Source organism: Chinchilla lanigera, unplaced genomic scaffold, assembly GCF_000276665.1.
Source record: "Chinchilla lanigera isolate Chin_1 unplaced genomic scaffold, ChiLan1.0 scaffold00042, whole genome shotgun sequence".
Classification (NCBI taxonomy): Eukaryota; Metazoa; Chordata; class Mammalia; order Rodentia; family Chinchillidae; genus Chinchilla; species Chinchilla lanigera.
In genome coordinates this window covers 5,747,259-5,774,774 of record NW_004955443.1, presented here as the reverse complement: position 1 = coordinate 5,774,774, position 27,516 = coordinate 5,747,259, and the positions used below count along the sequence as shown (strand labels likewise).

Here is a 27,516-nt window from a genome sequence, read left to right as displayed (position 1 = left end):
CAGTTCACTGCTCTTCTGATGCATTCTTCTCTACACCGCTTCTCTAGGTCTCAGCAGATTACCTTCTCTCTGCTACACACCTACTCAGTTACCAAATCTTGGAAGTTACCTCCAAGTCATCTTTCCTCTTTTCCTTCACGAACTGCCTTAGTCCAAATCTCCCTTCTAAATGTACGTAATTCTTTCCCAACAAATCTCCTGGCTTCTCTTCTGATCATCCTGAACCCCGTTGTTCGAGTGATTTTGCTAAATCTGATATTACACTTCTGCTTAAAGTTGCACCATGGCTCTCTGGTACAAAATCAAGTTCAGATTCTTTGCTTTGTAACACATCCCATCCTGCCTTTCTATCCCAAATCTTTTCATAGTTCTCTCATTAGTACCTTTTTCTCTTCATACTAAACTAGATCTCTGTGCTATTACTTGTTGCACTTTCTGTTCTTGTCTGAAATCCCCTTCTGCTGTCACCCAACTTCTTCTTTTCCTTCATGATTGAGGGTCAGAATTATCATTTCCAGGACACCTCCTGAGGCACCATGTGCTCCGTAAACTTAACTCAGCTTCTGACCATATTTTAAGAGTTTACGTTGTGATTTTGGCTTACTTGCCTGTCTCTCATTCATTTTGTCTCGTCATCTTTTTAGACTCCAAGCTAAGCATGGAACTTGCTACATAGCAGGCTTTGTAAGATTTGTTGGAAAATTTTTAGAAGTTGAGAAAGAGTTAACAAGCAAGTGAAGGACAGATCAAAGATGTTTCTGAGGCGTCTATGTTAGGGAATAAAGAGATTTTGTGATTTGACTAAGAGTAGGGAAGGTTCTCCTTGTGCCAGAGATGAGGCAAAATTTGGCCGGTCTCATTTCTTAGTTTACTGAGCCAATGACTGACTAGGAGGACAGGTGAGGCCGAAAGGAAGAGAAAAACTACACTTCCCGCCATGCCTCGGGACACCGCTCCCGCTTGCCCTCACAGTCACGGACTCATGCCCGCGGAAGTGAAAGGAGTACTTCCGAGTTCGACAATAACCAGGGGCCGGCAGCATTAGGCGGTCCTTTAGGGCCTTGCCAAAGCTCCGCCTTCGCTTCGGTCTTTCTAGAAAGCCCGCTTTGATCTCGGCGGTGCGGGACAGGTATTTCCCGGTCGCTGTGGCCGTCTTGGGGCAGTGTGCTGCGCTGGGTCCGGCGAAACCTTACCTCTGGGGTCTCGAAGTTCCTGCAAGGCGCGGCGGGCCCGTGGCACCCGACGGGGAGGCCGGTTACCCGGGTCGTGGCCCCGGCGCTGACGTTCTGTCACTTCTTCCTTCTCTCTCCGCGATACAGCGTCGCAGGCGCGACTTTGTCTCCCATGGCTGATACGACCCCGAACGGCCCCCAGGGGGCGGGCGCTGTGGTGAGTGGACGCGGTCGTCTCCTCTCGCGTCCTGTGCAAGGGTTCGGAGCCGCGGGCAGTGTTGCGGGGTTCCACGGCGTTCCGGGAGCGCGGAGCCCTCTGGACCCGGTCGGCGGGCGGGGGCGGGGGCGGGGTGCGTGCGAGGGCGCGCTCGGAGTTTCTCCCGGAGCGGCCGCGCTGGCCCGGAGCAGGTGGCCCCCACCTGTGTGCAGGGGAACGCAGTCTTCCTGTCTCTTCCTGCCGTTCCTCTCCGATCGTCCTCGACCCCAAGGTTGAAGATGCCATTTGAGGTGCTGTGACACACGCCTCGGGGCGCACCCACGAATTGGCAGAGGACCTTTGTACTTACTTCATGTCGTGGAGAAATGATGCAGAGCGGGCTGCTTTTCTTCCTCACTTTTTTTCTTTATGAAAAGAAATACTAGGCTTCTGTAAATTTTTTATTTTTAAGATGCTGATCTGCAGCTTTCCAGTTATTTGTACTCGAAGACTTATTTTCTTTTAGTTTGAAAACTATGAATTTGTGAATTGGGCAAGTTTTTTTTTTAATTGCAGCATTCTTGGATACACACGTTTTCATTTTGCTGACCCATTTGAGTTAGTCGTATTTGTTAACCCAGAAAACGTAAGTGTTCTTCCACGTGACCACAATGCAGTTATCACATTTGGGAAATTTTAGATTGACGCCTTATTACCTAATAGACAATCCGTGTTCCAGCTTCACAGATTGTTCCTTTAAAGCTGCTTCTTTCTCCCAATATTTTTCCACAAAGCACGCCTTGCGTTTACTGATCATATCCCTTTAGTCTACCGTAGTCCAGAACAGTTCTTCTGTCCTCATCCCTTTTGTGTCTTTCAAAATAATGATAGTTTTCAAGAGTCCAGACTTGTTTTGTAGAATGCTTCTCAAATTGGAGTTACATAAGTAATAGTGTGTCCCTTCTTCAGTGCATAGCTGAGGCATTTCCTACTGATTAATTCTGTATTGGGAAATTGAAGTGTATTGTTTGGTTAAGGTGATATCCATCAGTTTGTCCACTGTAAAGACCTTTTCCCCTTTATAATTGAAAGGTGTTCTACAGCATGAGACTGACGCTTTGTCTGGTTTGTCTGGCTTCTCAACAGTTTTTCACTCAAAGACCCATTAATGTTTTTTGCCTGTAAAACATTACTAGCTGTGGTGGTTGGGATAGTTCAGTCTTAAAAATGTAAACCAGTTATACCTTTCTAAACTTTTTTTTTAATTGTATGATGAAATTCACATCCATAGTATTGTACCAAATGAAGTACACAACTCAGTCATTTACTGCAGAATTATCACCCTACACAAATAAATTTTAAAGAGAATTTTAAACTACGTTGTAGAGTTTGAATATTTGTAAAGAAAATTAGCAGAGTAAGCTAAATTCATCCTTTCACTTAACTGCTACTAATCTTTTATATTTAGGGGAATTACAGTGTGGTAAGTCTGGGTAGAATAAATCAGAGGGATATTTCATATTTATGAAATTACCTGCATGTGCTTAGGAAGATGTTCAGTAAAATGTCCTCATATTTGAAAATAGTTTCTTTTTAAAAAACTATTTTTTCTCAATATTTTTTCTCAGAAAGTTCAATTACTTTTTTGTTCTTAAATTTGCTTTTTTAATATGATTGACCTTAGAGAGAATAAAAAATAAGAATAAAAAATACGATACAGAATTTTAAAACAAGATGATAGGAAATCAAAAGTGGTTGTTACATTGCATGTTATTATCTTCATAGTAGTTGTTCAGAGCCAGGGATGTGGCTCAGCAGCACAGGCACCTGCCTGGCAAGCACAAGGTCCTGAGTTCAGTTCCATGTACCAAAAAAAAAACAAAACCCAAAGTAGTTGTTCAGATTACCAGATATAAGCATGTAAAATTTGTCAAAAAAAATTTAAGCATTAACTATTCCTTACAATAAACCAATAGAAATTAGCCATGATATTTTTTTCCCTTCCTTCTTTCTTTCCTCCTTTCCCTAGTAGTTTCTTTCCCTTCCACACTATCTCTTGTACCTTTCGGATTTTTTTTTTTTTTTTTTTTTGAGACAGGGTCTCGCTGTGCAGTTCAGGCTGGTCTTGAGCTCACTTTGTAGCAGGCAGGCCTTGAACTTGGCAATGATCCTCCTGCCTCAGCCTCCCAAGTGCTGAGATTACAAGTGTGCACCACCAGCACTCTTTCAGTTTCTTACACTAGGGAGACAATATGTTTACACATGTGGGTCTGATTTATTTCACTTATGAGTATAGTCTCTAATTGCATCCATTTATTTCAAGAATGGCTGTTATCAAGAAATCAACCAATAACAAATGCTGGCGAGCCTGTAGGGAAAAAAGAACCCTTTTCCACTGTTGGTGGGAGTGTAGACTGGTACAACTACTGTGGAAATCAGTGTGGAGATTCCTCAAAAAACTAGGATTGGAGGTCCTGTTTGACCCAGCTATTCCCCTTCTGTGTATGTTTCCAGAAAAACTGAAAACATCATACTACAGTGATATAAGTGCACCCATGTTTATAGCAGCACAATTTGTCATATTAAATTACTTTTTTTGTTGTTGCCTTTTTGAGTCAAGGTTTCACTATGCAGCTCAGGCTGGCCTTGAACTCACTTTGTAGCTCAGGCGGGCCTGGAACTCACAGTGATCCTCCTCCCTCAGCCTCCCAAGTGCTCGGATTAGAGGTGTGTGCCACCACGCCCAGCAAGTTAAATTACTTTAAAACAGTATTTTTTAAAATTTATAAAAACAAGAAAATGTTTATATTTCATTTAACATTTGACAAAGAAGAGGCCACATTTAAATACATTATATCTTCAGAGCACTTTCATTACAGTTTTTTGAACCTCAGATAAAATACTCTGATGAGTCCATAATTTCTTCTGTAACTTTTATTTTAAAAAATTATACCATGATAAAACTTGATAGAGCTGGGTGTGGTGGTACAGGCCTGTAATCCCAGCACTCAGGAGGCTGAGGCAGGAGGATCAGCAGGAGTTCGAGGCCAGCCTGGACTACACAGCAAGACCCTACCTTAAAAACAAAACAAAACAAAACAAAACTTGACAGAAGTTACACATGTAAAACAGTTTCCTTTACATTGTATAAGTTAACTAGGTGCATATCACAAGAGATTTTGTTGCTGTTACACAAAGAGTTCTTGTGATTTTAGCATTACACAACTTGAAGCTAAGACTGCACTCAGAAATAAATTTATTTTATTTTTTGAGGAGAGTACTGGGAATTGAACACAGGACCTCACACTTGCCAGGCAGGAGCTAAATCCTTGGCATCAGAAATAAGTTGAGAAAATGGCATTACAAAAGACTAGGAGTGAGCAGTAAAACACCCCCAACAGAGCTGCCCAGCTGCAGAAAGTCTACTATTTTCATTGCCACAAGTCTTTGGTGTGGCCACACATAAACACCAGTCCTCCAGAAAATATGAAAACATTTTGGAAAAATATAGGAATGCCAAAATATACTATGGGTTTTTCTTTAACAATATAACCTCCAAAGACCATCCACTTAGACACAGTCAGATCCAAAAGCCAACATAAAACCAATCAGCAGCCAAATGCTAGCAACCTATTTGACCCAGACAATCTTCACTCTATCGCCCTAGGCTTGTCCATTTGGTACTGCTTTAATCATTAGGAAGGTTATGCTTGCTGTAACACCACAGACATGGTTTGAGTGGTTGAACTCTTCCATATTGGGATTAAATAACAGTTGCATCTTTGATAATCCACCAGCCTGTGAAAAACAATACCAGCAGCGATGAAAGCAATTGTTTGTGCTTTTCCTTCCAGTCAATGCATTCTGAGCATCTCATACCTTCTAGAAATCCAGACTTTGGCGCAGTCCAGCCCTGGCCTTGCAGTAGGTTTGGTGCCCAGTTTTGCACCACTCAGGGGTGCTACACTAGTAAAACAGTATTTTTAAACTTTAGGTAGACCCATTTTGAAATCAGCTTAGTGGAAGCACCAATATTTAAAAAAAAGAAAATACCAAAGTCCATTACACATGCTAAGGATAAGTACTGTTCTGTAAGACTGTTTTATGCAGCCATGTATATTTGTATTGGATCTCTTTGTTTTGTTTTTCTTCCAGTACCAGGAATCGAACTCATGACCTTACGCTTGCCAGGCAGGTGCTGTGCCACTGAGCTAAATCCCCAGCCCCTTGTATTGGATCTTGATGTTAAATATTTATATTGTTGAAAATGTGAAAGTTTCCTTATAATTTAAAGATAAATGCTAAAACATCTTGATGTTAAAACATTTTATATTCTTGCTTCAATAGTAATGGACCCATATGGGGAGAATACAGCAAAGGAAAAGATTTTAAAAAGTGGAGAAAAAAATAGTAAATGGAAGTTTAATTTAGTGTCATTGGCACTCATGTAAAACCTGTGGGAGAGCCTTAAGGGAGTGCAGAGTCATAAAAGAGAAGCAGGTGCCACTTAATACCTGTTGTTGTGAGGTAGTAGGCCCCTCTGTATATCTACCATGGACTAAGGAGTTTGATAGGAACAATTACCATGGTTTTCTATTTCTCTTTTTTTTAATTTTTATTTTATTTTATTTTATTTTTTGTTTTTTTGGAAAAGGATCTCACTCTTCAGTTCAGGCTGGCCCTGAGCTTACTTTGTAACCCAGGCTGGTCTCAAAGTCACTGCGATCTCATCCTCCTGCCTCAGCCTCCTGAGTGCCGGGATTACAGGCGTGCACCATCATGCCTGGCTTCTATATCTCTTTTAAAAGGTTTATTTAATCTAAACTGGACTTATGTGATGCCTTCTTATTCAGCTCTAAGGCATACTTATTTGGATTTGAGATTTTCTAAGAATACGCACTATGTGTCCCTTGAGAGGAATTAGTTCTTATTTAATGTTTTTTAAAAATGAAGTTAGAATTGCAAGTGTTGAAGGAACACAGACAATTGTAAATTTTTCAGCTTTTTTCTAATTTTTTTCAAATTTTATGATATCAACTGGTATTTTTTGTTTATTTAAGTACTTCCTGTGTTTTCCACATAAAAACTACAGAGTATTTGGATTTATCATTGCACATACATGTTCAAACAGTTAGTAAGTTTTCATTTAATGATCTAAAAACAAATGTTACATGTTTGTTAAAATAGTTTGAATAGGAATAACAATTCTATGTTTTATATCCTTGAAAACATAATTTGCAGGCTTAGATTACTAAATATTTTTCTTTTTCAATCTAGCAATTCATGATGGCCAATAAACTGGACACAGCAATGTGGCTTTCCCGATTGTTCACAGTTTACTGCTCGGCTTTGTTTGTTCTACCTCTTCTTGGGTATGTATTATGTGTTTCCAACTTCGATAAGCCAGTTGTGCAGGCAGTTTATAAAACGTCCTTCAGGTGTAAGCATTACTAAACTGTAAAGGGTTTAAGGACAAATAAAGTACAAGTCCCATTTTGAATCACTGATAACCTAGTAATCAGTTGGAGAAATATTTTATATCTTGTGATTTGTGAAACTAATATCATAGTCAAAATATAAAGAAAAATAGATCAATAGGAATGAAGTGAGTTCATGGTTTTTGCATTTTTAACTTGATAGGAAAAATTACTGTTTCATAAAATTCAGTTGCGTATATATGTGAAGAGATGCTTTTAAGAAGGTAGGCTCAGTTAAAGTAATTTTTTTTCTTTTGGCAATTAAATGATTTAGGCGTTGTGCAATTCTGATGCAATTCACAAAGGAGGAAGAGACGTGGTAGTTGTTTGTCTCATGGTAACTTCTCCTTTGATAATTTGCAGGTTGCATGAAGCAGCAAGCTTTTATCAACGTGCTTTGCTGGCAAATGCTCTGACCAGTGCTCTGAGACTGCATCAAAGATTGCCACACTTCCAGTTAAGCAGAGCATTCCTGGCCCAGGCTTTGTTAGAGGACAGCTGCCACTACCTGTTGTATTCGCTCATCTTCGTCAATTCTTACCCTGTTACAAGTATCCTTTTCTACTCTTTTGACAGTGAAATCACCAGCTAAGCATATGGGAGATCTCTTATGTTTGGCAGGAAAGATTCAGTAATGAAGCTATTCCGTATAGGATGGGTTTATTTGCTTTTGGCATTTCATTTCCATGAGGAAGATAGTTTCAGTGTAAGAATTTCTGACCTTGTTATTAAAAATCTAAACATTTAAAAAGCTGATTTGGGAATTTTAAACTTTGTCTGTCATTGTTCTTACCTCCTGTCAGCTTCTGTATTAGCAGTGGATGTTTAAAAACTTAAGATTCTTATGGTGCCGTATGCCTGTACTCCTAGTACTCTGGGAAGCTGAGGCATGAGGAATACAACTTTGAGGCTAGCATGGGAATTTTAGCAGCTTAGCAAGACCCTGTTTCAAAATACAAAATAAAATGGGCTGAGGATGTAGCTTTGTGCAAAGGCCTTGGGTTCAGTCCCCAGTATTGCACATACACAAAAAATTCAGGTTCAAACCAGAAGCTTACACAGGACTTTTAACATTTAAAAATTTCTTTCATTTAATTCGTGTTTTTGGGAAAGTATCCCGATCTCTTGCTTTCAAAAAGAGAGATCCTAGCTGGGCGTGGTGGCGCAGGCCTCTGATCCCAGCCCTCAGGAGGCTGAGGTAAGAGGATCATGAGTTCAAGTCTAGCCTGAACAGTATAACAAGACCCTGTCTCAAGAAAAACCAAAAATACCCAGAGAGATCCTGAGCTTGTTTCTTTCTTATCACCCACTAAGTTAGAAATAAATGAAATTTAATTAAGAAATAATAAAATTCAAAGAATTTTTAATATTTATGTAATATAGGAAAAGAAGACGCACATAGGTAGTCTATGTAGCCAGTGAAAATTTAACAGTTCATTTGGAATTTGTACATTTCCACATTTCAGGTGTGTTGTAGAATGATGAAATGGGAGTTAGTCCAAACGAGAGTTCTACAACTCAGTAAGCAAAGCAGTAAGTTACACATTTTAAAAATAGGGTTCTTATAGGACTTTTATGCATTGTGAGAATAAAAGAGTTACCATTCTGTAGGTTTTTTTTTTCCCCTGTAGAGTATCCCTCTGGAAATTATACCATTTTGTACTTTTTGAATTGTTGCTCTAAGAGCGTTTGAATACTTGATACAATCATACATGATGGAAAACACAATGAACTATTTCTGCAAGATTAAATATTAGACATTTACAAGCATAATACCTATGCCTGTGAAGTTTTTTTTTTTTTCTTTGAGACTGAGTCTTGCTATGCAGTTGAGGCTGACCTGGACTTAAACTGTGTAGCCTGCGGTGGCCTCGAACTCACAGTGATCCTCCTGCCTGAGCCTGTAGCCTTTCGAGTACTGGAATTACAGGTGTGTGCCACTACACCCAGCTAAAGTTTCAAATTTTAAACACACTTTTTGTTGTTCAGGATTAAACCCAGGTCTTTGTACATGCCAAGCATATTCTCTACCAATGAGCTGCAACTCCAGCCCCTAAGTGGACTTACAAGTGTTAAACAAACTAGAAGAGGAATTAACTCAAATTTCCCGAGCACCTCAATACTGTGTATAGGAACTTGACATATTTACTATGAGGTATGCTTTGAAAAAATAAATCATTGTGTTGTGCTCAAAACTTTGGGTGGTAAACAGTAATGCTGACAAGATCTTTCTTACTTAAAAGGCCTACCTCATTAACAGTTAATGGGAAATATTTAAGTGCAGGTTTTTTTTGCAGTACTGAGGATTGGACTCAGTACTCTACCACTGAAGACGTCCCCAGCTTTTTTTTTTTTTTAATTGTGAAACAGTCTCCCTAAGGTACTCATGACCCTCTTGCTTCAGCCTCCTTCATTGTCTGGAACTACAGGTGTGAACTACTGCACCCAGTTGTAGCTTCAAGATGTTTCTGTCTGTTCCTAGGTAGAGCCAGTAACCATTTATATGTGTGGTATGTGGAGATTCTGTTTTAAATTTCTTTTTTTTTATCATGATAATGCAAGTAGGTTGGGACATAAGGGTAGAGTTTTTAATGTTTTAATGTATGGATCTGTAGTGTCACATTATAATTTGTATTATTTTTTGGTAAAACTCACTAGATGGTTGTACTACAACTCTTAAGTGTTTATTTGGCATATCATTGGATTGACTAGCTTTTAGACTTGTTCATTGAGGAGCTTTGCAATCACAATTATTAAAATTCTTGTTTTTCTTCACTTTTTTGAGACAGGGTCTTGCTATGTAGTTCAAGCTAGCTTTGAATTCACTATGTAGCCCAGGCTGGCCTCAGATTTGTAGCGATCCTCATGCCTCAGCCTCCCAAGTGCTGGGATTGCAGGTGTGTGTCACCATGCCTTGCCTAAAAGTCTTGTTTTTTTGAGATACTATGGGAAGACATGTAAAAGTTCTTCATTATGCCTTTTAATAGCTTAAAATTTCCTTGGAGAAATAGAAGTGAGAAATGCATTCTAGGTAATTAATTTAGAGCAAATTGAACACATCAGTACTGAACACTGGGACAGTGCTTGGCACAGATAGGCGCTCAGTATATTTTGTTGAGTGAATGAAACCTTAGGTCTTACAAACGAGACTGACTGTGAAGACAGCCTTTCCTGTCTAGTTGGTTATTTACTAACCTGTCTCCTGGTACGTTGAAGATAAGGATTTCATATTCCCTATTCTTTTGGAAGGAAGAGTGGTAAGCAGTGGGAATAACATAAACTGGTTATATGAAGAAATACTAATCTGATTCTTAAGAAGTTGGGTAAGGGTGATAATTTTACTTGGTCTATTATATGAAGTAAAGTACTTAGGGTTAAAATTGTACTCTACACCCCTTACCTCCAAATAGTTTAAAAAGTGACACTGCAAGCTAAGATGAGTCTCTTGTTAGGGATTTGTGAACTGTACAGCGTAAGATGTGGATTTGTGAATTGTACAATATTAAAGATAAACAGCGCAGTAGAGATCTCTGGCTTTGCCCTGTACATGGTCTTGTTTTGTTTTTCTGGCCTTGAACTAGCTATTTAGCTCAGGCTGGCCTTGAACTTATTTGGAAGGGTTTGAAACTTACTCTAGGAAAATGAGTGGATGACAGAGCCAGAACTGAAACCCAGATACCTCAGCTCACAGTTCAGAGTTCTGTTTCACTACCTGACACTGCCTCTGTTACTGAATCTGTCTGCAAGTGTGCAAGTCTGGATACATGTCAGAGTTTAAATTGAATTATTTAAACTGTAACAGAGTTTCACAGAACCTTAAGAGAGGATTGTAGCTTTCATCAGTTTTAAAGGGGTATATCTGAGATTCACTAAAATATTTAAGACTGTGTATGTGTGTATGACCTTTACTCAGAAAATTGGCATTTTACCTAATTTGTGTGAGTACTAAGAAGGAATTGGTCAGGTTATTAATTTGGAGAATTACTATATTATTAGAGAATTAGATTTTTTTCTAATACTTGGGCAGTTGCTCACCAATTAGCAGTTAGAGGGGGCTGGGGATTTAGCTCAGCGGCACAGCGCCTGCCTGGCAAGCGCAAGGTTGTGAGTTCGATTCCTGGTACTGGAAAAGAAACCAAAAAAAAAAGTTAGAAAATTTAGAGTCCTAAATAAGTTGTGGTTATATGAATTTGATGCTCAGATTATATTATTGTAGTTACCATTTCCCATTTACATTAAGCCTTCATCTAGGGTAAGAAAATACAATTCATTTCTTAGAAACTGCTAGTATTTTGAGAGCTAGTATTTTTGCCATTCTTAATTAACAGTAGTATCAGTTCATGAAATACTTGACAAGTTTTTTTCTTTCCTAATATCAACCTGGCAGCAATTGGGGTGGTAAATGAGATCTTTTGAGCAATTTCCATTTTTTAAAAATTTGAATGAAAATTGTATATTTATCCATGGCATAAAGTCAGACCACTGGACTTACGTATAAGGATTCTCTGTTTATGCCTGTACTTAAATTGTTGAGAACATAATTATAGCAGCTTTTTAGGTGCAGTACCATAAAATTATGGGGGTTTTGTAGGAAAGAAATAATAGAAGATCTTCAGCTGAGAAAAATTTAGGAATTAACTCTTAACCTTTACCTCTGACTCTTTCCTCAGTCATTGAAATCCATGAAAGCATGCAAGTGTTTGAAGGCTCAGAATGGCCAGGATGGCCACTGTAGGGTTAAAAGCTGCATATTCTCTGAGGTGGCTTGGCTTTGAATATAGCTTCGCAGATGTTTGCTTTACTAACCAGTAGAAATAAATGAGAAAAATCTTTCTTTGTATTTTTTCTTCACAAAAAGAATGGTGAATTTTAGAAAGTCAAATACTTTTTTTATATGCTTAGTAATTAAATTTTCCATTATATATAGTGTCATAAGCACATTTGTTCTATTATTTTATAGGTTGAAAGTACATTTTAGTTTTTTATTAAGTTCATTGATATATTTTAGATAAATATAATGATCACATTCATCATAGGGAATTTTAAAATAAATAACAAAACTGTATTTGATTCAAGGTATGTCAGTGAAACAAAAGCATTGCACGGGACTTATTTTGCAGGCTTTTCATGTCTGTATATTTGGACGTAGTGCATACATTTTGCAAAATACTTGATAACTTGTAAATATTTTCCTTAATTGTTTTCTTCAGTGAGTATTTTCCCAGTCTTATTATTCTCTTTGCTTCATGCTGCCACATACACAAAAAAGGTCCTCGATGTAAGTAAAACAATGCTATTTCTTTCACTCCTGGATTATAGAAAATAGACATAAATTTGAGTTCTAAGGCCTTTTGGCATTTGTCAATGAGAATCCCTTTATTCCTTAAAACTTGTTAAAAATTTATTTAGTAATTTGAGTTTAGAACTTTTTATTGTTGGAATGTCACATACTAGTACATTTTGTAAGAAGGATTGCACTAAAAGTTACCCCTTCCCAGTTTCCAGAGGATTTTCTGAAATCTGAAACAGTTTTTTGTTTTTTAAAATACTCATATCCTTAAGCTTGATGAGTTGTCTTGTTGTGTCAGTATATAATTCTACACATGATCTTAGCCAAAAGGCTGAGAAGCAATATGTCAAAATATAATTCTAATATGAAAGATAAATAAGAGTTTTCTGATTCTTTTTTTTACATTAATGTTAAGAACTGCTACTGTCCTGAAATTTTATTGCTGGATTGGAACATTAAGCTTTGTTTAAGTGTGCCTGGAGGATATACTGCATATGCACTGAAGTTTGAATTAAAATATCTCAATTTGTGCTTTTTGTTGGCCTTTTTCTTTATCTTATAATTCTGGCTATCACAGCAATTAGGTCTCCTTAATTTCTACCATTAACTAAGGAGTCACATATTTTAATTTAATTATAGATAGATTTTTTTATTTGATTGGAAAAGAGATAACCATGGGGTGTTTTTTTTGTAAAATTATATTTTCAAAAAATAAAAATACATAATATAAATAAAAATAATAATAAAAATATATAATATAAAATTATATTTTCAAAAGCATCTAGCAGTATACTTTTGTTAATGTGTTTTGTGTTGTCTTCAAATACACAAAATAAAATAAGGAAAATACACTGATGTCTGTCTTTAGTTTGTAAACTTTTATAATACTTTTCAAATGATTGGCTTTTGGTGATATTATCTGTTGGATATGCTGGCTGCTGATTTAAAAAAGAAAATGTTGTCAGCACTCAGTATCCCTGGGGTCTGCATCTGTGGCTTTAACCAACTGCAGATTAAAAGTACTTGCCAAAAAAAATTGTGTCTGTACTGAATACATACAGACTTTCCTTGTCATTTCTAAGCAATACAGTTTAACTTCTTATATAGCATTTACATTATACTAGGCATTATAAGTAACCTGGAAATGATTGGAAGTATGAGAGGATGTGTATAGATTATATGCAAATAGTTTATCATTTTAAACAAGGATCTTGCGCATCTGCAGATGGTCGTATGTGAGGGATATCCTGGAGCTAACCTTCCATGGATACTGAGCGATGACTGTAACTGAGTTATCAAAATGCTTCGTTATTTATAATGTTCGTTTTCTTTTGTTTTAGGCAAAGGGTTCAAATAGTTTACCTTTACTGAGAGCTGTCTTGGATAAATTAAGTGCTAATCAACAAAATATTCTGAAATTCATTGCTTGCAATGAAATTTTCTTGATGCCTGCTACAGTTTTTATGCTTTTTAGGTAAGAATAAAAGTGAATGTGTTTTTGGAAGATTGGTGAGTGAATATAAAAAGATACTAATTTAAATTTTATGTCGGTTGAATCAATTAAGTAGATATTGACATGTAGAGCTAGATAGATCTTAATCACTTTATAAAGAAGCTAGACATAGTAAACCTAGGAATCTGTTGTGTATTCCTTATGATACATCATTGAACATTTTGAAAACTGAGTTCAAAGTTACTGCTTTTGAAAGAGTCTTTCCACTACTGAGATGATTTTTTAAAGTCAAGAACATAGTAGGTGTGCCAGGTGTGTTGGTGCTACTCAGAAGGCTGAGGGAGGGGTACCAAACATTTGAGTCCAGCCTGGACAACTTAGTGAGACCCTATCTCAAAGTAAAAAGAAAAGGGTTAGGAATGTAATTCAGTGGTAGAATACCTCCTGGTTCAATCCCCAGTACCGAGAAAAAAAATCAGATTTACAGCAATAGTTGCTTATAGGTAGCCCAGGCTGGCCTTGAACTCATGGCAGTCCTCCTGCCTCAGGTTCCTGAATGTTGGGATTACAGGGGTGCACCATGACACCCAATTTAGATCATTATTACCTAGCATGCACAGATATTCAGATTGTCCCCAGTACAGAAAAAAAAGTTAGTTGAAAATAGATAAATGTATAAAATCCAGCAGCAACAGTCCATGAATGCTTGATATAGGATTTGATGAATTTATTGTAGCTATATTTATAAATTACTGAACTATAAAACTTTTACTGTAGTTTGGTTTTTTTGTTTGTTTTGTTTTGTTTTGTTTTGTTTGGTCTTTTTGAGACAGGGTTTCACTATGCAGTTCAGGCTGGCCTTGAACTCACTATATAGTCCAGGCTTGTCTTGAACTCACGGAGATCCTCCTGCCTCAGTCTCCCAAGTGCTTGGATTACAGGTTTGCACCACCATGCCTGGCTACCTTAGATTTAGTAAGTCTTATCCTAGAAGGTGAAAGTACACAAGAGGGTAATGTAATCTGGGGCAAAGAGAAAGATACAAATTGTACTGTCTTCCCTATGATTTATAGATCTTATTTTTCATCTCTCTTTGTAATCCTGACGAGACACTTAAACAGTTTAATTGGTGAAAGGAACGTCTTACTTCCTTTCTTACTCATTTTTCTGTTTCTTGGATCACCTAACCTTGGTCTTAGAGCATACTAGGTTCTGCATCTGTTTCATGTAAGTATTAGAAAATTCAAATGGTAAATACTAAACTAGTTTTTTTATATGGATATAATTGATGTCCACATTTTAAAATAAGTACAATAATTTATTATGTTCATCTTAAATCAGGAGTGTAGCTCAGTAGTGGAGGGCCTGCCTGTCAATTGTGAGGCCCTGGTTTCCATCCTTTGTGCTACAAAAGATAAAACAAAAGCCAGAACAGATGGCACTCACCTGTAATCCCAGCACTCTGAGAGGCAGGTGAATCACGAATGGAAGCTAAGCTTGGGCAGTTTAGTAAGACCCCCTCAAAATAAAAGCAGTGGGAGTATAACTCAGTGTGATGCCCTGAATTCAGTCTTCATTACTATGAACAAACAAAATGAAATGCTGAGATCCTTTGTAAACTTAGACAAACAAAACCTCATTTTAGAACTGCAGATTTTTTGTTGATGGGCCAGATTTTGACTTCATCGGTGCAGTAACTCATTTGTACCCCTCGAATGTTTTACCCAAACACTTACCTGTATACAGAGTTACATCTTAATTTCCAGTTATTGTATAGGAAATGAGAATTTACCAGAAATACTTAAATGGAGAAATTAGCTACACTTTTTTTCCAGTAAAATTTGCTTCTCTATTGAAACTGGAATTTGGTACCTATTATCTAACTTCCCTATCTCCGCCTTCTCTTTTACACTTTGTAATCTTTAGTAATCACTGCTCTACTCTGTTCTTTGAGAACAGTTTTTTTTTGGCTTCTGTGTATGAATGAGAACATACGGTATTTTCCTTTTTTTTTTTTTTTTTCGGTATTTGGCTTTCTATGCTGGGCTTATTACTTAATTTCCTCCAGGACCTTCCATTTTTGCTGTAAATAGCAGTTTTTCATTTTTCTATATGGCTGAATGATATTCTGTAGTGTTTATATACTTGGGTATATATGTATCACATTTTCTGTATCCATTCATCTGCTAATGGATAACTCACTGAGACAGTGAATAGTGATAAAGTAAACACGAGTGTGTAGATATGCTCATTCCAGATCCTTTGGCTGTATAGTACCTAGAAATGGGATGATTGGAGAACATTGGGGTTCCCCAAATAAGTAAAAATACATGATCCAATACCCCAATGTTCTCCATTGGTGGCTGTACTGATTTACATTCCCTTTCGGTTGTGTATAGCAATTCTTTTTATTTCTGTGTTCTTGCCAGCGTTTGTTTTTTGCTTTTATCACAACAGTCATTTTGATGGGTGAGATGATATCTCATTGTAAGTTTGATTTGCGTTTCCCCATGGCTAGTGATCTTAAGCATTTTTTTGTATGCTTGTTGACTATTTGCGTATCTTTTGAGAAATGTCTATTCAGATCATATACCCATTTGTTTTTTTTATTGTTTTCAGCTTCTTAAGTTCGTTATATATTCTGGATATTAATCCCTTGTCAAATGAATGTTTGCAAATAATTTCTCCCAGTCTCTATGTTGTCTTCAGTTTTGATTGTTTCCTTTGCTGTCCAGCAGTTTTCTAGTCTGATATAATCCAATTTGTTCTCACTTTTTTGCCTGTGCTTTTGAGTCTTATCCAAAAAATCATTGCTTATACTGATATCTTGAAGTGTTCCTCTTATTTTTCTTTCATAGTTTCTGAACTTTTAGACAATTTGAGTTTTTAGTTTATGGTGAAAGAAAGGTATCTACAGTAGTTTGATTCTTCCACTTATAGGTATACAGTTTTCCCTAGCACCATTTATTGAAGAGTCTGTCCTTTGTTCAGCGTAGGTTTTTGGTTTCTTTGTCAAAAATTAGTTGACTGTGAATGGGCTGTAGTACTTATTTGTAGGCTGTCCTTTCTGTTTCATTGGTCTGTGTGTGTCTTTATGCCACTATCATGCTGTCCTGGTTACTATAGCCCTTTACTATGTTCTTAGGTTAAGTATTGTTAGGCTTCTAGATTTTTTCTTTTGGCGCAGGATCAATTTGGCTAATCAGAGTCTTTGTTTTTATGTATATTTTACGATTTTTTTCTGTTTCTGTGGAGAATATCATTGATAATTTGATGATTGCATTGAATCTATAAATCACTTTTGGGTAGAAAGTACTTTTTAACAAAAGTCTGGGACAAATTTTTTAACAAAAGTTTTCAACCCCGGTACATAGGCAGGCTTCCTATTTTTTTGTGTGTCTTTCAGTTGTTTTGTAATTTTTATTTTTAAGAATTGCAGTTTTTAAAAATTTGCATTCTTGTTTCTTTTTTTTTTTTCCATTTTGTTTTGCACTTTACTGATCCCACCTAGGGCCTTGCACATGCTAAGCAAGCATTTTACCATAAAGCCAAATCCCTGACCCTCCATTTTTAATATGGAAAGCCTCTAATGCTTGTTTTGGGGGTTTTTTTTTGTACCAGGAATTGAACTCAGGACCTTGCTCTTCCCAGGCAGGTGCTTATGCCAATGAGCTATATCCCTGGCCCCTAATGCTTTAAGTATGTAACTTGAATATAACCCAAAGTATAAAATTTTTAAAAATCATGTCATTACCATTTTGATATGGTACCCTGAGGTTTGACACGGTCTGATATTAGAAGGCTTTATCAAGTTTTATTTGTAGCAGTATTGCTGCAAGCTCTGTATTTAAAATGAATTTACAGTCTGTACTTATCCTACACATAACATGCACATGTGTGCAAAGAAAGATAATAGGGATGATCATTGTAGCTTTATTTCTAATTGTATACTGAAGTAATCCTTAATATTCAGTAGTAAAGAGCTTGTTATATAGGCTTGGTACAAGCCTAAGATGGAGCCTATAAAAAAAGATTGAGATGATTTATATGTTATCATGTGGGATGATCTCCAAGATAAAATAAAGTTGGTTAAAAACAATATGGAGTATGTCCGTTTATATTTGGAGGGAAAGAATGTGCACAAGTACGTATATATGCTTCTGTCTCAGTTTCTTGAAAATTATAATACTGCCTTCTTAGAGTTGTTATGTGGATTCAGTGAATTATTACTCTAAAGTGCTATATTAGTGTTAGTCGTTTTATACACTTGTGGGCATAAGTTTTTGGAAGGATATATTAGAAATTGTGCTTTGAGAAAAGGATTCACTTAAATAATAGAAAACATTTTTCAGTAATTAGTTCCTCTATATATTCTATGCTGTGTATTTTCAATTTAGAAAGTTAAAAGTTTGGCAAAATATATGTTGGAGAAAAAGGATGTAATATTTAATTTAGTGATGTTTGTAATCATGTAAATTATTTTAGCTGTAAAAAGATCATACAATTTAAAAGGAAAGGCTAAAAAAATTAACCTAAGAAACTACATTTAGCATGTTCATGTTTTGAGATATAGTTGTAGTAATATATATAGTTTTATATTCCAAAATTGCTGTATAGTTTTCATAACTGGAATTTTAAGTAGTTACATACTAAATCCATTAAGTAGACAAAATGCAATTTACTTAATCCTCCTATCTCATTGTCCACTTCAGGTTGCTGCTGTGATTTTTCTTTCTTTATGTATTTTTGCAATTTGAGGGATTGAACCTGGGGCCTTGTGCGTACTAGGCAAGTGCTCTACCATTGAGCCACATCCCCAGGCTAACTGCTATGTTTTATTTTTAGTTTTTTCAGTGAATACCATAATTCAAAGATTTTTGTAGGGAAGAACTCCAGACTTGAAATTTTTACACAAATATGTAACTTTGGGGGTATTGTGCTTATACTTTCTAATCAAGAATACTTACTAGTGCAGGCTATGTAGGTAAGCCAGTATACTTTTGAGCTTTCATTTGTTTTATGGAATAAAACACATTGTTTATTTGAGTACTTACTAAATTTTATTTTATTTTTTTTATTTTTTATTTTTTTTTGGTTTTGGTTTTTCTCCAGTACCGGGAACCGAACTCACGACCTTGCGCTTGCCAGGCAGGCGCTTTGCCGCTGAGCTAAATCCCCAACCCCCCTTACTAAATTTTAAAACTTGATTTTTGCCAATTGTCTGTAGTAATGATGGAAACATTTGTGATGTTTTTTGACTTAGCATTTTAAAATTTCAAAAGTAATATGCTTTTATTTTACTCTTTACTAGTCGTTTACATTCTTTTGTTTCCTTTTTAAGCATAACTTTGATTTAGCTATGATAGTTACTACTTAACATTTGATGAATAAGGGGCTGGGGATTTAGCTCAGTGGCACAGCACCTGCCTGGCAAGTGCAAAGGTCATGAGTTCGATTCCTGGTACCGGCAAAAAACAACAAAAAAAAAAAAATTGGGGGGCTGGGGATTTAGCTCAGCGGCAAAGAGCCTGCCTGGCAAGCGCAAGGTTGTGAGTTCGGTTCCCGGTACCAGAAAAAAAAAAAAAAAAAATTTGATGAATGAATATGCACGTATTCTCCATTTGAATTGCCCATAAGTTTTGATTATACATATGAATTGGTAATAGATAGTTATCATTATATTTGTTTATTTCAGCGGCCAAGGAAGTTTGCTGCAGCCTTTTATATACTATAGATTTCTTACTCTTCGATACTCCTCTAGAAGAAATCCATATTGTCGGTAAGTTGATGATTAGTTTGTATACACTTTTTATTTTATAACTCTTAGAAGTTAACTAATAGCTTAGAATTTAGAAGGAAAAAGTGCTTTTGTATATTTAAATTCTAGGCCTCAGAATTGGCTAGGCTTAATGAGGAGGTGATTGTATAGACCTCTTTGAGTTATGAAGGGGTTGTGTCCCGATAAATTAGTCGTAAATTGGAACTATCGTGAATTGAAAGTACATCTAATCCGCCTACCTTATCAAACATTAGCAACAGTAGTGGCTGACGGTGTTGGAACTTTCTGCCATGGAATAGCAGCATTGCAGTAAAGAGTACCATACAATATTGCTAGCCTTGGAAAAGATTAAAATTTAAAAGTACAGCTTCTGTTGAATGCATATTACTCTTATAGCATTATAAGATTGAAAATAAGTCAAACTGTACATGGGGGACCACCTGTATTTTTAGAAGTTGATATTGGGGATATAGTTGACTGTCTTTAAAACACTGCTAACAGGGAATGTAAAGATACATGAGACTTAAGTCTCATTCTCAAGAAAATTTCCTTCAGGATAAGGAATTTATAGATCAATACACAACAGTTCCCCTCTCATCCAGTTTCACCAAAAATATTAGGTGAGAAATTCCATCAATAAATAATTCATAAGTTGTAAATTGTGTGCAGATCTGAGTAGGGTGATGATATTTTGTTCTGTCCTCCTTTTTACATGGGATGTGAACCATGCCTTTGTCCAGAATATCCATGTTGTATAATGCCTAATTTATAAATTAAACTTTATCAAAGTATGTAGGGTTAGGAAAAAGCAAAGTGCATATAGAGTTCACTACTATCTGTGCTCTCAGGCATCTCTTGCAGGTCTCAGAACGTACCCCTTTGGTAAGGCGGAATACTGTATAATGAGTTACCCATATGTTTGTTTTATTTATTAGTACTGTAGTCCACAGAAAGAAAAAGTTATTGGGCCACAAGATAAGCCTAGGAAGATTTTCCAAAACGGGATTTAAATTTGTTCTGGAAAGATTAAATACGCAGTGAAAAAGGGGAAAGCATTTTAGGTGGAGAGACAGTAGCAGCTTCAATTCAGAGGCACAAAAGTGTAAGCCATATTTGAGGAGCATTGAGTGGACATGTTCCACTGTAGTAGGGATTCTGAAAGGTGAGTTGCTGGAACTAGGATTAGAATAGAAAGGTATATAGAGCCATATAATAAAGGTTCTTGAGTTACAGGGCAAGTTTTGAATTTATCTTCTAAATGTGTGGAAATGATGATTTGGACACGATCAAAATATTCTTCTGATAGTCTTATACAAAGTAGGTTTGCAAGAGAAAACTGGGGAACAGACATATTTTAGGCAATTAGTGTAGTTTTCAGGAACAGAATACACTTAAGTTATGGATTCTGTTCTCAAAGTAAAATTTTAAAAAATAAGTACATGTGTTTTTATAGCATTTTCAGTGTAACTTAGTAAAGGTCTTGACATTTTTATTTTCATGTTTAAAATAATGTAGAATTCAGGTAGAAATCCAGTGTATTAGAGTGATCTCTGTAATATGGCTAAAAAGAACTAAATTTGAATGCTGACACATTTACAGTGTGACTGTAAGCAAAGTTATTTCAACTTGAATTTCTTCATTTATAGAGAAGAAAACTTTTTAAAGTACTTAACTGTGCCAGGGTCAGTCATGGTGGCACACACCTGTAATTCCAGCACGTGGGAGGCTGAGGCAGAAGGATTGCCATGAGTTCGAGGCCCATCAATACTACATAATGAGACCCTGCCTCAAAACAAACAAATAAAAATAATAAAGTACTTAATTGTGCCAAGCACAGTGGCATGTACCTGTAGTCACAGCTTAGCAACACCAATGGCTGATGAGACAGGAGGATTGTATGAGTTTAGGAGTTCAAAGCAGCTGAACTATGTTGCTTGGGCAACATAGACTTTGTCTCTTAAAATGTAAAAAAAAAAGGTTGCATGGGGGGTTAGACCTTATTGGGTTCTTTGAAAACAACCTTATCTTTCTTACTGTATGATCTGATTCTCATTTCAGGGAATGTTTTAATGTTCATTTTGTGAAATGGAACTTATTTTGGACACAGGCTTTGTTTTATTTTTGTTCTGCTTTGGGGTTTGTTGGTGGTATTGGTGATTGAACCCAGGAGTGCTGAGCTATATCCCTAGTCCTTCTTCCCCTGCCCCCTAGTCCTTTTTGAGACAGAGTCTCACTAAATTGCCAGGGCTGGCCTCAATCTTGTTATCTTCCTGTCTCAGCCTCCTGAATAGCTGAGATTACAGGTATAAAGCATCACATAAGAACACAGGTTCTTAATGAGTCCCTGGTAGTAAATAAGCCTTCCCTTTACTTGATTCCATGATTCTTTGTCTTTTTTTCTGGTCCATGTGTTGATTTTACATATTGTCTTTGTTTTCTTGCCCTGCCATCCATTAATAAGTTTGTTTTTCTGTGCTTCTTTATACCCTGTTTTTTTTCCATATACCTTTTAAGTCATACTACTAACTTGAGAAATTTAGAATTTTTTTGTAGACTGAAAATGAAAAGATAGCAATAAATTGTCCATGCTGTCTAGGTCAGCAGACATGAGCCACATTTAACTATGTAAATTAATTAAAATTTATAAATTTAAGGTTCAGTTCCTGAGTTTCAGAAAACTATAGATTAGGGACTTAAAAGCTATGTGTCACTGGTGGCAGTTATATTGGACAGTGCAGATCCACATCTTAATCATCACTGAGAATTCTGCTAACAGCAGTAAGCAATGATGGCGAACCATTTAGAGCTTTCAGGGAGAACTTTGCTGTGGCTTGCCTTAGGTTCGCCACCACTGGTCTGTGACTTGATCTTTGCCAGTGATCAGCCAGAATTTTTTCTTTTTTTATTAGAGTATTTTTAGATGTTTTCTCATTTTATTCATTTGACTGATTCCTATTGAAAAGTGATTTCATACAAATAGGTGTGGTGGTGTCTGTAATCCCAGGACTCAGGAGGCTGAGGGAGGAGACTCATCATGAGTTTGAGGCCAGCTTGGGCCACATAGTAAGTTCAAGGCTGGCCTGAGCTACTATCAAGACCCTGTCCCAAAAAAAACAAAAAAAGAAAAAAAGGTAGGTAGATAGGTGATTTTATATGATTGATAACAGGTTTATGTAGAATTAAGTATGTACTTTTGAGGGACTTACTCCTGAGTAGATTAGACAGCTGAGTCAGTGTGATGATGAAGGTCCTGTGAAAGCATAGGGAATAGGAGAAAAATGAGGATTCATTGAGGAGGTGGGAATAGAAGCTAAATGAGTAGTTGCGCCATGGCACTTGGAAGTACTCAGCATACCAGTAGTTACTTGAGCTCAGGAAGTACATAGGAAAATGATAAAGATTTGTGCTCAGAGAGGTAGATGGCAGAAAGGACCAGATTATGAAAGTGTTTGGATTTTATTTTGATACATAGGAGGACTTTTGAAGTTTACAGTATGAAGGGTTTAGGAACCTACATGATGAAATCTAATTTAGAAATAAATATTCCAGAAGCAGGCATATCAAGAAGAAAAAATAGACCAGTTTGGAGACTTGTTAGGGTAGTTCAGAACCTGAACTAATCTAGTGGAGGAAACAATTAGAAAACTACTCAGAGAGTAGCATTTTAGATCACAGGGAAGAAGAATGATAGAAAACCCAGGAGATAAAGGAAGGACAGGTTTTGTGTGTTGTGCATTTTTCCAAATTGTGTATTTCTGTCTTTGTGTGATAGCATTTAAATACTTTCAAAAAAGGAAAACATTCTAACCATAGAGATAACTCAGAAGATACAGAAAATTAGAAATAGGAGTTACATCTTTGTGTAGGATGAATCAGCAAGTAAAGTAGAAATTGTGAATAGTCAGTATTGCTTGCTTTTGATGATCTTTCAAATTATCTGTAAATTACAATACAGTATATGTGTCAGATAATGCATATCATGTACAGAATATAATAAAGAATATTTTGTAGGCAGCAGGCATATTTAGGGCAAAGGCAGAATTTATAGAGTGTTTGGGGTACAAACATGAAACATAATGCAAAGAAGTTGTAGCATAAGATGAGGTAGCAAATTAAATAGAGACCAGACTATGGTTCTGCAGGGGAAAAAAAGCCAGTTTTATTCTTTTAGAAAGTAACATTGAACACCATATTGTCTCATTTAAATTTCACTGCAACTCTGAAATACATGCGGATTTATAGATAAAGAAAGCTCTGAGAGATTGTATGTTCTTTTAAAGAAATAGTGTGTGGGCTGCCCATATTATATAACTTTTCTTGATTTCTTTTTAAAACAGTTTGAATTTGTCTAAATTAAATGTGAAGTTACAATGACTGCTATAGAGGAAAAAATGCAAATCATCCCTAATCTCAGTCCTTAGAGATAGCCATTTTTCAGAATATCTTTGATTTTTTCCACACAAAAAAAGACACAGCTGCTGATTTTAGGGATTTGGTTTTGTGTGTAAATGTGTCTGAGGCAGGAGCTCGCTGTATAGCCCAGGCTGGTCTCCAACTCCTGAGCTCAAACGATCCTGTTCCCTCAGCCTGTGGAGAGCTAGAACTATATAGGTACCCTGCAGTGGGCCCAGTTCATTTTATGTATATTCTGTGTGCTTCCCTTAATGCATTCTAGGTTAATCTTTATTTTTGCAAATTCTTTATTGGCTTTATAAACTTCATCAACATTTGGCAGCATTGTAGTGCGTATTCATTGTTTTTTCCTTATTTTGCAGGAACTTGTTTAATGAACTGAGGATTGTTGTTGAACACATAATAATGAAACCTGCCTGCCCGCTGTTTGTGAGAAGACTTTGCCTCCAGAGCATTGCCTTTATCAGCAGACTGGCACCAACAGTTGTGTAGTTTAACATCTAGTTAAACTATGTATATAATATAAGCATTATTAGCAGCTGGTACTTCTGCTAGGGGTCAAAAATTTCAGGTCTTACAGTGACCGCAATCCAATTTACATAATTTAAATAAATGCATCTCATTGGAAAAATAATTGTTTCCCTGGCATGTTAAATCAAGCCTTTTTAATAAAAGTTTCTGAAAATTTTACTGTGCTCTGTTGCTAATGGATAAGGAAGTTTGTATCTAGTGGTAAATATACCAGATTTTTTAGATGCTGCTATGCCTGTATCATGAAATACATTTATTTCTTGTAAAGCTAGTTTTGAAATTTGTTTCACCCTAATTAATAATCTGAGTTTATATCTAGCATGAGTTCAGAATGGTAATAACATGTGAATTCAGTATATTTTGAGACAGTATTCTTTTGCCATTCAGTAATTTTGGTTGATGATTTTAACAAATTCTCACCAATTTTATTTCAAATGGTTTTTGATTCTGTGCTGCCTTGCTAGGACAGCTGTTAGGGCTCACATAAATATTTTATATCAGAAGGTAGTAGTGACACAGCTTCCCTTTTAGAGACTCATTGAGTAACATTTATCAAATAGAAAATCCTTTTACAAATGTGAACAGATAGGTTTTAGTATAATTATGGTTTGAAGAGTTATCAAATTCAGATTCTTGATTCTGTAGTTTTTTGGTCTCTCAGGCTTGAATTTTCGTAGACAGTTGCAGCAGTTGAGATGCCATGTGAAAAGAATGTAATTGAAGATTGAGAATATATAACTATACTCATGTGTGTTCTGAAATAGTAAAGATATCCTATAAATTTCATATTTTCCATCAAATTTGGTTTAAAAGGTTAAATGGAAAGGTTTATAGGTATGGCAATTCATTGAGAGTATGGTTGAGGGAGGACTTACGGCATAGTGTGGATTTCAATTTCATAGTACTCTGATTGGGGGAATTGGATATATTATAAAACTGTGACTTGGGTTGTATAATGTGTTGAATCCTATTCGTTCAGCTCCCATCAACTGCTTTATAAAATTTACTCTGATCCTTACTACTATTGCATGATTGGAAATGTTTAAAACATTGCACAATTTTAGATTAATGAAATGGTTTTTGTAACCAGTTTTCTTCTGTCTGCATGTAATTTGGATTTGTCGGATACATTCTTTAGTGACTTATCAGTAACATTTTTTCCTTTTGTTTAACTTCCTAATTTATAGAAAGGTGATATTTCTAGGATAGATTACCAGAATAATTCTACTTGGTAGCTTAACTACAACTATTTTTGTATTTTTGTAATGTTTATCCACTAAATTGGAGAAGCAACCTCAGTACACAGTTGATTTTGTATGTGTATGTGTGGCTAGCCTTACTACTTTTTATGTAATCAGTGGTTTTAAGTAAACTTTTTAGAGCAATAAAGTGACTATAATATTCAGTAAACATACTGATTTCTAATGATGTTTTAAAATATTATCTTAAATTACATCAAATTTTGGCAGCTGAAGGCACATTCTGAAGGGTTTTTTGTACAGTTTTTTTTTTTTTTTAATCTGGAGATAATTTTACTTATAGAAGAGTTTCAAAAATAGTGCCAAAAGTTCCTGTATAACTTTTACTCAGCTTCCTATTATGTTAATATCTTACATAACTGATAGAACATTGGTCCAAAGGAAGAAATTAACTGTGGGACAATACTGCTAACTCAAGTACAAAACTTATTTGGATTTCCCCAGTTTTTCTGTTTCTTGTGTATATGTAGCCTGTTTTCAAGTTGATTACCTTTTACTTTTAAAGCCCTTAAGTGTACCTATGTTTCACGTTTTTCTTCCTTATTTTTAAAGTTACTACTGGTCAAAAGAGTTCCCTAAAGTAAATATTCCATGTTTGTTTTAAAATAATTTTAACTTTAAAACTACTACAATTTCAAATACTTTGTGATTTAATTAAGTCTTTTTAATCATATAGCAGAATTTAATACTTCTGATATGCTCATATTTGAATGAAAATACAGATTTATTCCTTACTGGAATGCTTACTATATAGTACTCTTCAACCACAAAAAGGTAAATTTTACAATTTGAGCATGATTAGATGTTTAGTTGGCATGAAATTAGTAGTTAGAAACTCTGCATTGTGAATATTTGCAAGTGGCTGATTAGGCATCCGATGTTATAGTATTACATGTACCAAATTAAAATTAAGGAAATACAATAGCAATATATAGATAGAATAAATGTAGTAGGAGAAATTAGCTCTGTCTGTATGACTAAGCTTATTTTTTTCTTACAGGTTTAAAAGGAGTTGATCTAGCATCCAGAGTATCTAATTCTTTAGGAAATGGTATAGTGCAGTGGTGGTGAGCCTGTGGCGTGCATGCCACAGCAAGCTGTCTGTATCAAAGCTCTGAAAGGCTTGCCACCACTGACACAGTGCATAACCTCTTGCACAGTTGGAAAGTTCATACAAACGTCATATTTAACATGATTCTAAAGAGAAATTTCTTCAGTATAATTTGTATTTAAATTTCTTGGTATAAAATTTGCCAAGGTATTTGCTTCTGTGAAACAAGGAATCTTTTTTAAAAATTGCATTTGGATATTTCAGACTATCCCGTACAAGCCAAGCATGGTAACACACACCTGTTATCCTAGCACTCTGGGAGGCTGAGGCAGAAAGATTACAAATTTCAGCCCAATCTGAGTAGCATAGCAAGACCATGTTTTAAAATTTTAAAAAAACAGACAGGAGATGTAGCTTGGTAAAAGGGCCTGAGTTCAAATCTCCAGTACCACACCAAAAAAAAAAAAAAAAAAGAGAGACTGTCCCTCACAGATAACATCAAAGCAAGCCAATATTAAGCCTTAAGCTAAAAGTTATAGAATGGGTTCTGTTATATCAGTAAGAGTTGCAGAGCTATCAGTATTTCCTTCCTAAAGATAAGGTAAAAAATTCTAATTAGGTTTGTACATTTAGAACCTGAATTTTGTGGATCCTGAAAAGGAAAATGAGTCTATAAAATAAGACAAGTAGAACTAAGAGGTTTAGGGTTCGTTCTTACATTTCAGATGAGAGTGTATGAAATTAATTTGAGGAATTGTGGTAAAGTCTTTCCCATCCTTTCCTGTGCCAGATCGAAGGATCTTCTAGCCTCAAAGCTGTCAACCAGTTTTGACAGTCCAAAACTAAAACCTCAGGAGAAAAAGCGGCCAGTTATACTTATAAAAGTTAGGTGTCA

General features: G+C 36.0%; 1 protein-coding gene and 1 pseudogene across 1 annotated transcript; one reads left to right on the top strand and one right to left on the bottom strand.

Annotated features, from left to right (window-relative positions):
* The first annotated feature begins 1,015 nt into the window (after window positions 1-1,015).
* Tmem33 (transmembrane protein 33) lies at window positions 1,016-27,094 on the top strand. The gene is made up of 8 exons (XM_005391926.2): window positions 1,016-1,129; window positions 1,320-1,389; window positions 6,646-6,740; window positions 7,209-7,396; window positions 12,056-12,123; window positions 13,476-13,609; window positions 19,284-19,367; window positions 24,143-27,094. The coding sequence occupies exons 2-8, from the start codon at window positions 1,345-1,347 to the stop codon at window positions 24,270-24,272; spliced, it is 744 nt and encodes a 247-aa protein (XP_005391983.1). The 5' UTR covers window positions 1,016-1,129; window positions 1,320-1,344; the 3' UTR covers window positions 24,273-27,094.
* LOC102025851 lies at window positions 4,800-5,431 on the bottom strand (annotated as a pseudogene).
* Window positions 27,095-27,516: the final 422 nt, after the last annotated feature.